This window comes from Dromaius novaehollandiae, chromosome 22, assembly GCF_036370855.1.
Source record: "Dromaius novaehollandiae isolate bDroNov1 chromosome 22, bDroNov1.hap1, whole genome shotgun sequence".
Classification (NCBI taxonomy): domain Eukaryota; kingdom Metazoa; phylum Chordata; class Aves; order Casuariiformes; family Dromaiidae; genus Dromaius; species Dromaius novaehollandiae.
The window spans coordinates 9,610,941-9,622,807 of NC_088119.1; the positions used below are offsets into that span (position 1 = coordinate 9,610,941).

At 56.5% G+C, this 11,867-nt stretch overlaps 1 protein-coding gene across 2 annotated transcripts; it reads left to right on the forward strand.

Annotated features, from left to right (window-relative positions):
- Positions 1-3,709: 3,709 nt before the first annotated feature.
- Positions 3,710-8,555, forward strand: MRPL45 (mitochondrial ribosomal protein L45). Of its 2 annotated transcripts, none has more exons than XM_064524664.1 (8): positions 3,710-3,831; positions 4,542-4,737; positions 5,248-5,365; positions 5,772-5,870; positions 6,507-6,555; positions 6,706-6,855; positions 6,927-7,100; positions 8,054-8,555. In XM_064524664.1, exons 1-8 carry the CDS (start codon positions 3,775-3,777, stop codon positions 8,111-8,113), a joined length of 903 nt encoding a protein of 300 aa, XP_064380734.1. In that variant the 5' UTR covers positions 3,710-3,774; the 3' UTR covers positions 8,114-8,555. The 2 variants fall into 2 exon arrangements, with proteins under 2 accessions (XP_064380734.1, XP_064380733.1); XM_064524663.1 differs by having other exon boundaries at positions 3,730-3,876.
- The last annotated feature ends 3,312 nt before the right edge of the window (positions 8,556-11,867 follow it).

The following is an 11,867-nucleotide window of genomic DNA, read 5'->3' on the forward strand; positions in this document are numbered from 1 at the left end:
GGGGCGGCGGGGGCTGCCGGGGGGCGGCCGGCAGCGGGGTGGGGGCATGGCCGGGGGGGCCTCTCTGATGGGGGGGGGGGCGCACGGCTTGCACGGGGGGTACCGGTGCGCCCGGGCTTTACGGGGGTGGGAGGTTGCACGGAGGCTCCCGGTGCAGTGCAATGCACCGGGGTGGGGGGGCAGGCTGCACGCCTTGCACGGGGGCTCCCGGTGCAGTGCAATGCACCGGGGCGGGGGGACAGGCTGCACGCCTTGCACGGGGGCTCCCGGTGCAGTGCAATGCACCGGGGTGGGCGGGCAGGCTGCACGCCTTGCACGGGGGGTACCGGTGCAGTGCAATGCACCGGGGCGGGGGGGCAGGCTGCACGCCTTGCACGGGGGGTACCGGTGCAGTGCAATGCACCGGGGCGGGGGGGCAGGCTGCACGCTCTGCCTCCTCCCAGCACCCATGGGTGCAGCCCGGGGCTCGCTGCCCGTTCCCCAGCCTGGGTTTGGTCCCGCCGGCTCCAGGCTCCGTCCCGTGCCGGCAGCAGAGCTCAGCTCTGCCTGGCAGCAAGTGCTGCCTTTGCCTGGTGCTGGTGGCACGTCCGAGCCCTCCGCTGGCCGCGGGGGCCCGGACCTGAGCTGCGATGCCTCTCTGCAAATGTTTGCCGAGCTCCTTCCTCCTCGTGCCCTGGCTTTTTGTGTTATTTTTTTCCGCACAGTACTTTTTTATTGATTACTTTTTGCTGAGCAAACAGCAGGTCCGGTGCGGGCAGGGCCGCGCGTGCATCAGGCGGGCTCGGACCTCTACCGTGCCGCGCACCAGCCGGAGCGATGCCGCGGGGCTCCCGGTGCCCGGCCGGGCCTCCTGTCCTCTGAAACGGGGGAAAAAGCCTAAACTCAGCAGGGCAGTGAACGTGGGGGTGGTTTGGTGACAAACGCCAGCAGGAAGTTTAAAAATCCTTAATGAGGCTTTATATGGGAAAGAGAAGGAAAAAGGGAATTGCTCCGGAGGAGGCTCGGCTGCCGGAGGCCGCTCTGCTGCACCGGGCGCTGCTTCGGCCTCGGCTGCGTCACAGTCATGCAGCGGGAAGCGCCGGGCTGCTGCCTGCCACGGGAAACCACCGTTGCTCCCTCCGAAAAAGAACATTTATTTTGGTTTAAAGCGCTATCTCACTATTTAAAATATCAGGTAGCAGGGAGCAAAAGGGAGAGCGGCGATTTGCTGGGGGAGTTTGCAGCCCAAACTGGGGCAGGGAGAAAGTGCAGCCGAGCTTAGCGCAGTTACAAAAAGCGGAGCACGGGTGAGCGCGGGTTCCCGGAGCTCCGCGGGTTCCCGGGGGCTCTGCGGGCCGTGTTGTGCGGTGGTGCCGGGCAGGGAGGGCGGCAGCAGGGGACAGCCGCAGCCCCACGGCGTTGTGCCAGCCCCAGGGCTGCCGCCGCGTCCTCCTGCTCCGGGTCGGCATCTCACGAGGCTTCACGCTGCATCTCGCCACTTCGCTGCAGCTCAGGCCGCCTGGGCCGTGGTGGCCGCGGGAAGAGCCTCTGCCGGCCCTGGAGGTGCCGCGTGCGGCCGGGCCGGGCGGGCTGGGGTAGCGGCCGCTCCATTTACCCGCGCTCAGATCAGCTTTGTGGCTCCCGAGGGCGGCAGGCGCCGTGCGAACGGCCTTCCCGTGCCCGGCACCGATGCCCGGCCCTGCTGAACGGGCGGAGGCGGACGATGGGCTCGGAGGCCAGCACGGCGCAGCTGCGTCCCGCAGGCTCTGCAGCATCCCAGGCGCCCACGCCGCCGCTCGGCTCCAGGGAGAAACCCGCCGGGGCAGAAAGCCCTGTTTCCCCCAGCCTTTCCTTGCAAATGCCCCAGCCCAGCACGTGGCCATGGTGTTTTCCCATGGCTTTCCCATGGGATTTTCCCATGGCGCTTTCCCGCAGCGTTTTCCCGCGGTGCTTTCCCGTGGCGTTTTCCCGCGGCAGAGCAGCCCGCGGGAGCTCGGCACCACTCCGCACGCAGAGATGCGCTGGGAGAGCAGGACTGAGCCCGCCGGAGCCCGCGGGGGCTGAGCCCCTTCGGCGCCCGGCTCCCACGTCCCCGCGGCAGCAGTGGCCGGGGCGCTGGCTGCCATCGGCCCAGCACCACTGCGGCCGCTGCCAGGGCTCCGCAGCACCGCTGGCAGCCGGGGTCAACGGTCTCGGGCGCAGCAGAACCCTGTCACTACACATTAACCAGCGGCTCCGGCCCCCTCAGCACCGCCCGCTGCAGCCGCTGCGGGGAGAGCCAGGCCGCGGCTCGGGGAGCAGCGCGCTGCCGGCAGCTCCTGCGTGCATGGCGCACACGCGGTGCAAGCAGGCTGCAAGCTCGGTGCAACACGGGGAGGCCCCCGCGCGGCCCCCCCGGCCCGGCTGGGCTCCGACCTGCAGCCGTGCCAAGGATTGCAACAGCCAGCCAGGAACGCCAGGGCCGCGGTTGGGCTTTGCCCTTCCTCCCATCCCTCCTCCCCTGGCTGCTTTCCCTTCCCGAGCGGCTGGTGGGCCGGGAGGCGTTCCTGGTCGGGGGCCGCTTCCCCCGGGACGGCCTGTCGGCACGGAGGAATTGCAGCGCGCGGGTGCCCTGGGCGGCTCGGGGTGCCCCGGCCGCCCTTCCCGGCACCGTGCACCCACTGCCCCCCGGGTGCAGGGGGGCACCCTCCTTCCGCAGCCCGGGCGGGTGGCCCCGCTGCAGCCTGACACGGACCCCTTGCTCGCGCAGCCGGCGCCCTGGCCTGGCTGAGACCTGGCACTCCTCGCTACAGGCGTGACGCCAGCCCGGGCGGTGCCACCCAGCCCCCGGGGAGGCCCCGGCATGGCAGCGCGGCATGGTGTTGCTCTCTGGTGGCTGATCCAGCGCAGGGCGCGAAAGGCGCTGCAAGGGCAGGGGAGGCCTGCGAGGGGACGTGGGGGCGCAGAGGACGCGGGAAGGGATATGGGGGGCTCACAGAGGGACGCTGGGCTGGGTGGGGGTCCTCCACCTCCTTGCGTGGCGCATTTGGGGGTCCCTCAGCTATTGCACGGGGTACCCCCTTGCAGAGCGCCTTGGGGGTGTCCCGCACCTACCGCGCATTGCACCCCGCGCAGGGTGCATCACGCAGGGGTCCCTCGACCACATTGCACCCCCTTGCATGGAGCACTGCGGGGGGGGGGGCCTGCACCCCATGCACGGTGCACTGGGGGGGGCTCCTCCCATTGCCCATTGCACCGGGGGGTCCTGCACCCCATGCACGGCGATTTGGGGGGGCTCCCCCCATTGCACCAGGGGGTCCTGCACCCCATGCACGGCGATTTGGGGGGGCTCCCCCCCATTGCACCAGGGGGTCCTGCTCCCCATGCACGCCAATTTGGGGGGCTCCCCCCCATTGCACCAGGGGGTCCCGCACCCCATGCACGGCGCACGGGGGGGGCTCCCCCCATTGCACCAGGGGGTCCCGCACCCCACGCACGGCGCACGGGGGGGGCTCCCCCCATTGCACCAAGGGGTCCTGCGCCCCATGCACGCCGATTTGGGGGGGGGGCTCCCCCGTCTTGCCCATCGCACCCCCTCGCTCGCACCCCGGGGTGCCGCAGCCCCGCCCGGGGGCGGGGGCCGGCGCCTGGCGCTCGGGGGCGAGGCCTCCCCTGCGCCCCCCCCTTCCCCCCCCGCAGCCGCTGGAATTTTCCACTCGCCGCCGCGGCGCGGGCTCCCCGCCGGCCCCGCCCCCTTCCCGCGCGCGGCCGCGGCCCTGGCCCCGCCCCCGTCCCGGCGGGCCGCGCGGCGCGAAGATGGCGGCCGCCATGGCGGCGGGCCTGGGCCGCCTGGGCCTGCGGGCTTGCGGGCGGGTGGGCGCGGAACGGGGCGCCCTCGGGAGGGGCCTGGGCTGCAGGGTGAGGGCCGGGGGGGCGGTGGGCTGAGGGCTATGAGATGGGGGGCTATGGGGGCGTGCTGAGGGGCTATGGGGTGAGGGGAGCGGCTGTGGGGCTACGGGGCGAGGGGATGTGGGGAGGTGCTGAGGGGCTATGGGGCGAGGGGATGTGGGGAGGTGCTGAGGGGCTACGGGGTGAGGGGATGTGGGGAGGTGCTGAGGGGCTACAGGGCGAGCGGATGTGGGGAGTGCTGTGGGGCAGGGGGGCTGTGAGATGAGGGTCTGTAGGGGGGCTGACAGCAGTCAGAGGCAGCGGGGGGGCGGAGGAGCTGTGGGGTAAGGGAGGGGGTGGCCTGGCAGGGTGGGTGCTGGGTGGGCCTGAGGAGCTACGAAGCAAGGCGGGGTGAGGGGCTGCGGTGCTGGAGAGCTGCTGAGGAGAGATGGTGGGATGGAAGGACACAGAGAGAAGGTGTGAGCGGGGAGAGGGCAGCTGTGGTGGGGGGCAGACACTGGGCTCCAGTGCAGTTCCAGCAAGCAGGGAATAATGAGGATTTGTCTCCAAGCACACTCCCGTTCGGCCTGCCCAAGACTGGTCTTGGGGGTATTTTCAGCAGGGCCCTGCTCTGCCTTTTGTAGATGTGAAGGGATGTCAGCAAACTCCATGACTTTGTTATTTCTCTTCCTTAGAATGTGGAATCCTTACTCCGTCCTGCCAGAGCGGCGCCGACCTGTCTTGTTGTCCCTGTGCGAACAAAGCGGAGGTTCTCTGTCCCCAACTGGAGCAGAGACCAGTCCCTTGAAGAGAAGGAGAAGAAACTCAGAGCTTCAAGGATTGTAGCTCCTGAGGAGCATGTGGAACGGACCTTCTATTTGGCCTGCACAGGTGACAGAAAACTTGCTTTGGTCACTTCTCAAGTGCAGAACTAATGCAAGGTAGAAGCATGGAGCTATTAGCCAAAGCAGCGTGACTTTGTCGACAGCCTGTCTGTCTGCAATGGGCTGATTTAATCACTCTGCTCTCTGGTGAGGGCTCACTGCTGCCCTGCTTTACCCCAGAAATGTGCCAGACTGTTGGCTCCTTTGTACCTAGGAAACAGGGCAGCAAGGGAGGTCATGTTGCCTCCTGCTCTCTGTGTCTTATTCTCATCTCCTGGGACTGTATAGAAGAGAAGGAGAGCATACAGTTTAACCCAGCTTATCAGTAGTAACAAGTGCCTGTTATCAATTGTCTTTGTGCTTGTATTTCATCTTACAAACGTTTTCAAAAGGAATCCTGATTCTCCAGCCCTCAGCAGCCAGGGTGTTGTATGTCTGTTGCCTGTCTGTTGCTTTCAAAATGTAGCCTTTTGCCATTTTTGTGTCTCTTCCTGACCTTTCTTTTCCTCTCATACAGCTGATATTATTGACCCGTACGTCCCTCCTGAAGGTGATGCCCGCTTGACCCCTCTGTCTAAAGAGGGGCTGAAGCAAAAGGTGGAGAAGTTCAAGCAGAGTGCCGTTTCCCAGTTAGCGTACGTACTCTCCTTTTCATTAGTCTGTGGTGCCTCTGGAGCAGAAGTGATGCTCAATTCGGTCTTGCAGGCTGTGCCTGTGTTTTTACCTGGTTCTTTCATTGCTGCTGTTGTATCATTTAACTGGGAGTCTCTGGTAGGAAAATGAATGCGAGGCGTCCCTCCTAGCATGCATGGTTGCAACATGCACCGCCTTCCGTGGGTTGTTGGGATTGCAGACTGCACCTGCAGTATGTTCGTCTTATGAATACCTCGAGGTTATGCCTTTGTGGGGAGTCTCCAATTCACAGTTGCTTCCTGGTAAAAGCTGGACTTGAACTGGATAAGGTTATCGTCGTAATCTGAAACATGCGAGGAGCTTCCAAATAGTTCTCTGCTTGCTGTAGAGTTTTTCTTGTCTTTTCAGTCTGCGGAAGTTAAAAGATCACGATCCAATTTTCAGCACTAAAACCTTCCCAGAGAAAGCACAAGAGATATTCACTGAAGCTCACAATTGCCTGGCAAAGTAAGACCCATTCTCTGACTGATGTGGTTATGTAGTACCTGCTTCTCTTTGCCTATATGCCTGTTGCGTTTTTTTTGTACTTCTAATCCTTATATCCCGTCTCTGACTTTATCTTATCCTGCTATCTTCTCCCTGAAGAGGAGGTAGTGTTAGAGATTTGGTTAGTACTTTCTTGCTTTTGATAATGAAAGGCAGGATATGGAAAATTCATCTTGACCTGACTTGTAAAGGAGATGAGCTTTTGCACCCTCGGTATTATCAGCAGAAGAGTGGGTGGTTGGTGCTGTTCCAAATTGCGCTGTAGCGAATTGTTTGGATCTGCAATGTTGCTCCACTGACTTGCTCCACTTTCCAGTAATAGAACAAATTTCAAAACTGCATCGTTTTTGGTTACAATTCCAAACATCAATAAAACATTTAGGTCATAACTGGCTTCCCAAGGGTGTTGTCATGTCTTTCCCTGAAGTCTTGTCAACTTGTTTACATTTATGTTCTTTTTTTGCTCTGAGATCACAGCTGAGAATTTAGCTTTTTCTGTTTTGCCAATGGATTGTGTACCTTCTGGAGAAGGAGGACTTTATGAGTAACCTCTTTCTGATATGTGTATTTGAGTAACTGGGTATGTTTCTCTTGCAGTTTTAACAAGCAGAAACTTCACTGCTTGGTGACAGAGCGCTGCTACTCGGTAAATATTTATCTGGATGTTAGTGTAGAGTGGGGAGGCAATGCACAAGCCTGAGAAATAGCTAATGAATAAATGTGTCATTATAAACAGTAGTTTGCTTGTCATTCAATGCACCCTCTAAATTGCTGCTGTTTTATTTTTCCTTTATAGGAAATGGTCCGTGGGAACAGGTATAAGACCATCCGGTGGAGCTTCGTAGAGTCGCTGGAACCTCCAAGAGTGGTTCATGTTCGGTGTGACAGCATGGTGAATCGAGGCAACCTGTATGGGCAGGTGACGGTGCGGATGCACACTCGACAGGTACATCCCCTCGTGCCCCTTGTGACTCCAACCTGCTACCAGCCCAACGAGTTTCTTCATTCTGTTTGCAGACTTTGGCGATCTATGACCGGTTTGGGCGGTTGATGTATGGTGGCGAGCAGGTGCCCAAGGACGTTTTGGAGTACGTCGTATTTGAGAGGCACTTGGTCAACCCATATGGCGCGTGGAGGATGCACGGCAAGATCGTTCCACAGTGGGCTCCGCCAAAGGACTCCATTGTCAAGGTAATGCCACCGGGAATGGGCGTCAGCTCTGCTGGCTTGTGGACTGTGCCTGTGAAACAAAGGTCCCTAGTTAGTTCTGGACAAAAACAAAGCTGTGCTTCCTGTAGTGGGATGGTGGTGGCTTTGTCTGCAAGGACCCCTATTTATTAATGTGGGGTTATCAGCCTCTAGCAGCTCTCAGCTTGGCCATTGTATGTTATAATCGCCAGGCACTAGACTGAGTCCCAGGAGGTCTTTGCCAGTCATGTGCTTCTGTCCTAGTTATGAGCAATAGCTTTTCTGCTGCTTCTGGAGATTTTATGCCTGGATGCAGCTGTGTCTCACTCCATCCAGCTGTTGGATACTGCCCAGAAGCTTCTGTAGTAACTGGGAAAGCCTGGTGTAGGAAATTTAGAGCTGTTAGTGCCATGCAAAAGAGATGTCACTGTGGCTTGTGAGACATGGGTTCTTCTCTGAGCTACACAGCAAGCTGGATTTTAAACTGGCTGATTTTTCCCTCTGCCTAATTTGCAGGGGTAACCAGGGACTTCACCAAAGCCTGTAGGGTGGTTGAGGTCTTTATCTGGAAAATGTGGAATACACTTGGTTTAGGATAACCCAGAAGATGTAAAAAGAGCCTGAGGTTATTTGATGTGTATATGATTATTTCTGGGGTTATTGCTCTCTGTGCATAGTCTGGCAAATTGGTGCAGATGTCCTGTTTTCCTGTGTTACTAAAAACAGGTCCTAGAGAGGAAGGAGGTGAGAACTATAGTACTGGTACCAGGGATGTCATCCTGTTCCTCCCCCATGCTGCTACCATCTGGTCATCTTCCTGTGCAAGGCTGCAAGGCCTTTGCATTGCCAGAACCCCCTACTCACCCTTTCTCATGCTCTATAACACATGAAAATTTCCTGTTACAGCAACTCAGAGCTGTCCTGTGTCATGCTAATTCCATTTCTTGCTTTTTCAGACGGTGATGATTCCTGGTCCAACTTTGAATCCCTCACAAGAGTTTGAAGAAATCAAATAGGAAGTTGCAGAGCCTAGGCAGACACAATGGTGCAAACAACCCTGGAGGGAAGAAGTGGAGTACTTTTGTGGGGGTAGCGTATTGGACATAGCTGGGCTTTTCCAGTGGGCAAATCAAGCAAAGCATCTTCGGGAATGGACCCAGCCACTGAGAAGTTGCCTTCACAGCAGAGAGAGGGGCTTGGGAGGGGCATTCAAATGAGCTCTGAGAAGAGCTTTACTCTGTTCAAGTAGACTCAGCATGCTGCATCTTAAACCCCTTTGTATTTCTGTGAAGACCAGAAATCTCTTCTCTTCAGGACTGCTCTCTAGGCAAACCTCTGTGCTGAATTTGCCTCATGAGAGCCATTGGCGGCAGAAGGGGCCTAAACAAGGGATATTTGGCACTTTCAGGGGAAGTGCTCTAGACCTGATGGGGTTTCATTAAAACTTGCAGAAGTGGGCATTGGTCCTTTCTTTTCTGATCCTCTTCCTCTGTCTGTACACTGATTCCCAGGCCTCTTTTTTTCAACAGAAAACAGGGAATAGCAGCGAGCATACTTTGAATCAAATTCTCCTGAGTGGGTGCTGCAATTGGACTGTTGCTGAACGGGTGCTTGTTAATGGCTAGCTTCCCAAAGGGGCTGTAGCATACAGCACTGATAATTTAATACAATTATTGACTCCTAAGGTCTATGATCATATCAATTAATGTCTGCTTGAAAGGCAGCATTTCTCCTAGGCGATGGGTTTTGGTGTATTTGTTGCAGATGTTCATGAATTCATTAATGTGGTGTTGCTAGTGAGTGGCTGGCACCATCCTGTGGACATGATGACATTCACATCAGGTTCCCTGGTTTTGCAGGCTGTATGAGTCCAGCAAGCGCTTACCCAGAGGCTACCTTTTTCCGTGGCTGAGGGTAAACCAATGCACTCTGCTAACCTGTTCTTGCTCTGATTTGCTCAGATAAGCTCGCTTTACTTCTATTTACAGAGCAAATATTCACTAGTTATCAAATAACAAAGCATTTCCTTTTTCAACCTGGTCTTTCTTTTTAACTTAACTCTCGCTAGCTTTGGAAAAGTCAAGTGCATCTTTTTTCTTCTTCTTTGAAAGAGATTTTACAGATCATGCAGTAAGACTTACGGCTCCTTATACTTGCAGAGTTATTCAGTGTTTCTTGTGAATGATGTTCTTTTGAAAGGGCAAAATACCATCTTTATGCTCTGTTAGAAGAGGAGCCAGCAGTGGAATCCCTTTCATCTTTTTGGAAACCAGAGGGGTATCACAATCTGTCTGCCTTTTCTGAAAGAACCTTCTATATTGAGCCTTCTGCCTACGCTTTATTCATGTGCTGGAGCACTGAATCTCTTTTCACTTCCAGCATATGTGAGCTGGGCTAGGAACTAAAATAAATTAGTGGTAGCTGCCTTGTTTGAATCTGATGTCACTAAGGCAGCATACGAGCAGGTATGGATGTGACTCCAGAACCAAGATCTATAAAATATAAACAAGGTTCTTCTGGCTCTTGATGAAAAGGGCATGCTTTCTGATGGCGTGGCAGGGGTTTCTGCAAGAATGGCCTTTCCTTTAAGTCTAGCAGCGCATAGCTCCCCATCTCCTTTGCCAATATTCAAATCTCTGCAGCTAAACCACTTTTATTCCTGATGTTCCTTTACAGCCTTGCAGCTTTGTGTTGTTCTGTTGTACCTCTTCCTTAGCCATATTTGATACCTTACCCGCACCCTATAAATCAGCCAGTAAGTGTGCACACTGTAGATAATACTCTTTATTCTCTGTGTGTACACTTTCTTACACAAGTGGATGGTCTTGCTTGACATTCAGCACTGAAGAAGATCATAGACAGCATGCTACAGCAACGCCACTTTCTAAGGACAGAAGAAGTAAATGACAGAAGGACGATAGGACAAGCTCGGAGTCCCAGTCTCATGCAGAGATCAAGGACAGAACTGAAACATCTGCTTCTGATGTCTCTTTTTTTAATGCCCATGAAGCCCACTGCTTGCTTGGTTGGTTTTTTTATGATGAGGAAAATGGTTCCGTAGCGCTCTCTGTCCTGAGATCAAGGTGCTGCTCTCCGCTTGTAGTGCTCCATCTCCACCCATGCAACACCGGAGAGCAAGAAATACATTCACCCCTTTTAGAAGAGCTGGGACGGGGGAGAGCACCCTGCGGGCGGGTGGGCTGGAGTAGCTGCAACCCCAGAGCCCCGTGTGCTGCTCTGGAGAGCGTGGTGCCTCCATGGTCTCAGCATCTGCCCTGTCTTACGGGAATCTGTTTGCATCTTTGCCCCAGAAGGAATGTGAATACAGAAAGCAGGAGAAAATGTGGGATCATAAAAGCTTTGAGCACTTCTGCAGAGGGGCTGTAAAAGTGAAGGCTTGCTGGTGCTAGTGGAAATGTTGATGGAACAAACTGCCTGCTGCGATACAGGAAGGTGAGCTCTGGGCATGTTTGCACAGGTGGTGAATACGTATACACACACACACACACACATACACGTGAAGAAGTAAGCAGTAAGGACAAGGTGCTTTGAAAAGTTAGTGGCGTTGTTAGTTAAGACAAACACCTTTACAGCTGAGCTGCTGTAGAGTTAGAAGCGTAGCAGTGCCGTGAAGTTAGAGATGAGGTTAGTACGGGGAATGCCGATCTCAGCCTTTCTGAATGGAGAGGTTTCTAAAAGCGGAGCAGTGGAATGACCCACGTGTTAGTTTATTCCCCCAGGATGAAGGATAGGCAGAGGCTGCTGGGAACAGCGATGGTGGTGAAAATCGCCAAATGGCAGCGTTCAAGCACTGAGCTGGCATCGTTGGACCAAAACAGAGCAGAAAGGTTTGATTTGCACAAGTGAAAGTGCTGTGGCTGGCTCAGCAACTTCAGAGGGCACTTAAAATTGAATGCCTTTGAGTCAGGGAAGCAAAAACCTGTCATGGGGCCGATTGGGAGCAGCAGCTTTTTATCCCAGGCTTTGGAGCCTGACCAGTTTTGGCTGCGATTACAGAAATCATCCTGGTTTGAAATGCAGATGACAGCAGTGCTGGGGGAGATCAGCTGGGCTGCAGGAATGTGGAAAGCTGCTTTCTTCCCTTCCCAGTTGCATTGTTGCTGCCCTGGTTTGACTCTCCCCTGGTTCCACTTGGCTTGTGATGGCGAACGTGACGCCTGAGCCTCCCAGCCTCTGGCTTGCTGTGCTGCCAGCTCCCATCGGCTCTGAATCGCCAGCCAAAACCGATGGTCGTGCCGTTTCCGTATCGCCTACTTGGTTGCCAGCATGAGTTTTCTCTGTGCATCCTCTTCCCTCAGCTGCTAACATCAGTGGCTCTTTGAGGAAAAGAAGTGGAATTTTACGGCGTGTTGCGGTCCCGTAGGGAGCCTCTACCACAGGGCAGGCAGAGCAGCGGCAAACGGGAGCGAGACCCAAGTCCCTCCGTGTTCGGGGCGGAGGGTAGAGGCACGGCCTTCAGCCAGGAGCGGGAGATAAGGTGGGTGGCTCCCCTGCTCGGGGAGAGGGCTCTACGCCGGGCCAGCGTGGACACGTGGTGGGTGGCATCTGCAGGCTGTTGCCTGGCTTGAGTGCTCCGAAGGCGGAAAGCGTTAACGCTCCCCTTGCCGTGCAGGTCCCTGGGGAGCTGCTGGCGCTCAGCTGGAGTGTGGCCGTGCTGCTGGCTTCGCCAAGGCAGTCTTCGGCTTGAGGCCTTTCCTCCATGTCCACGAGAGCTGTGTCTGCACCTGGCTTGCGCCCGGGCCGAGGCAG

Excerpts from the sequence above, each read along its gene's own strand:
- MRPL45 (XM_064524663.1), top strand. The coding sequence starts at position 3,775 with ATGGCGGCCGCCATGGCGGCGGGCCTGGGCCGCCTGGGCCTGCGGGCT. Across the intron at positions 6,556-6,705 it reads TGACAGAGCGCTGCTACTCG|GAAATGGTCCGTGGGAACAG; the intron begins GTAAATATTTAT and ends TTTCCTTTATAG. Across the intron at positions 6,856-6,926 it reads TGCGGATGCACACTCGACAG|ACTTTGGCGATCTATGACCG; the intron begins GTACATCCCCTC and ends TTCTGTTTGCAG.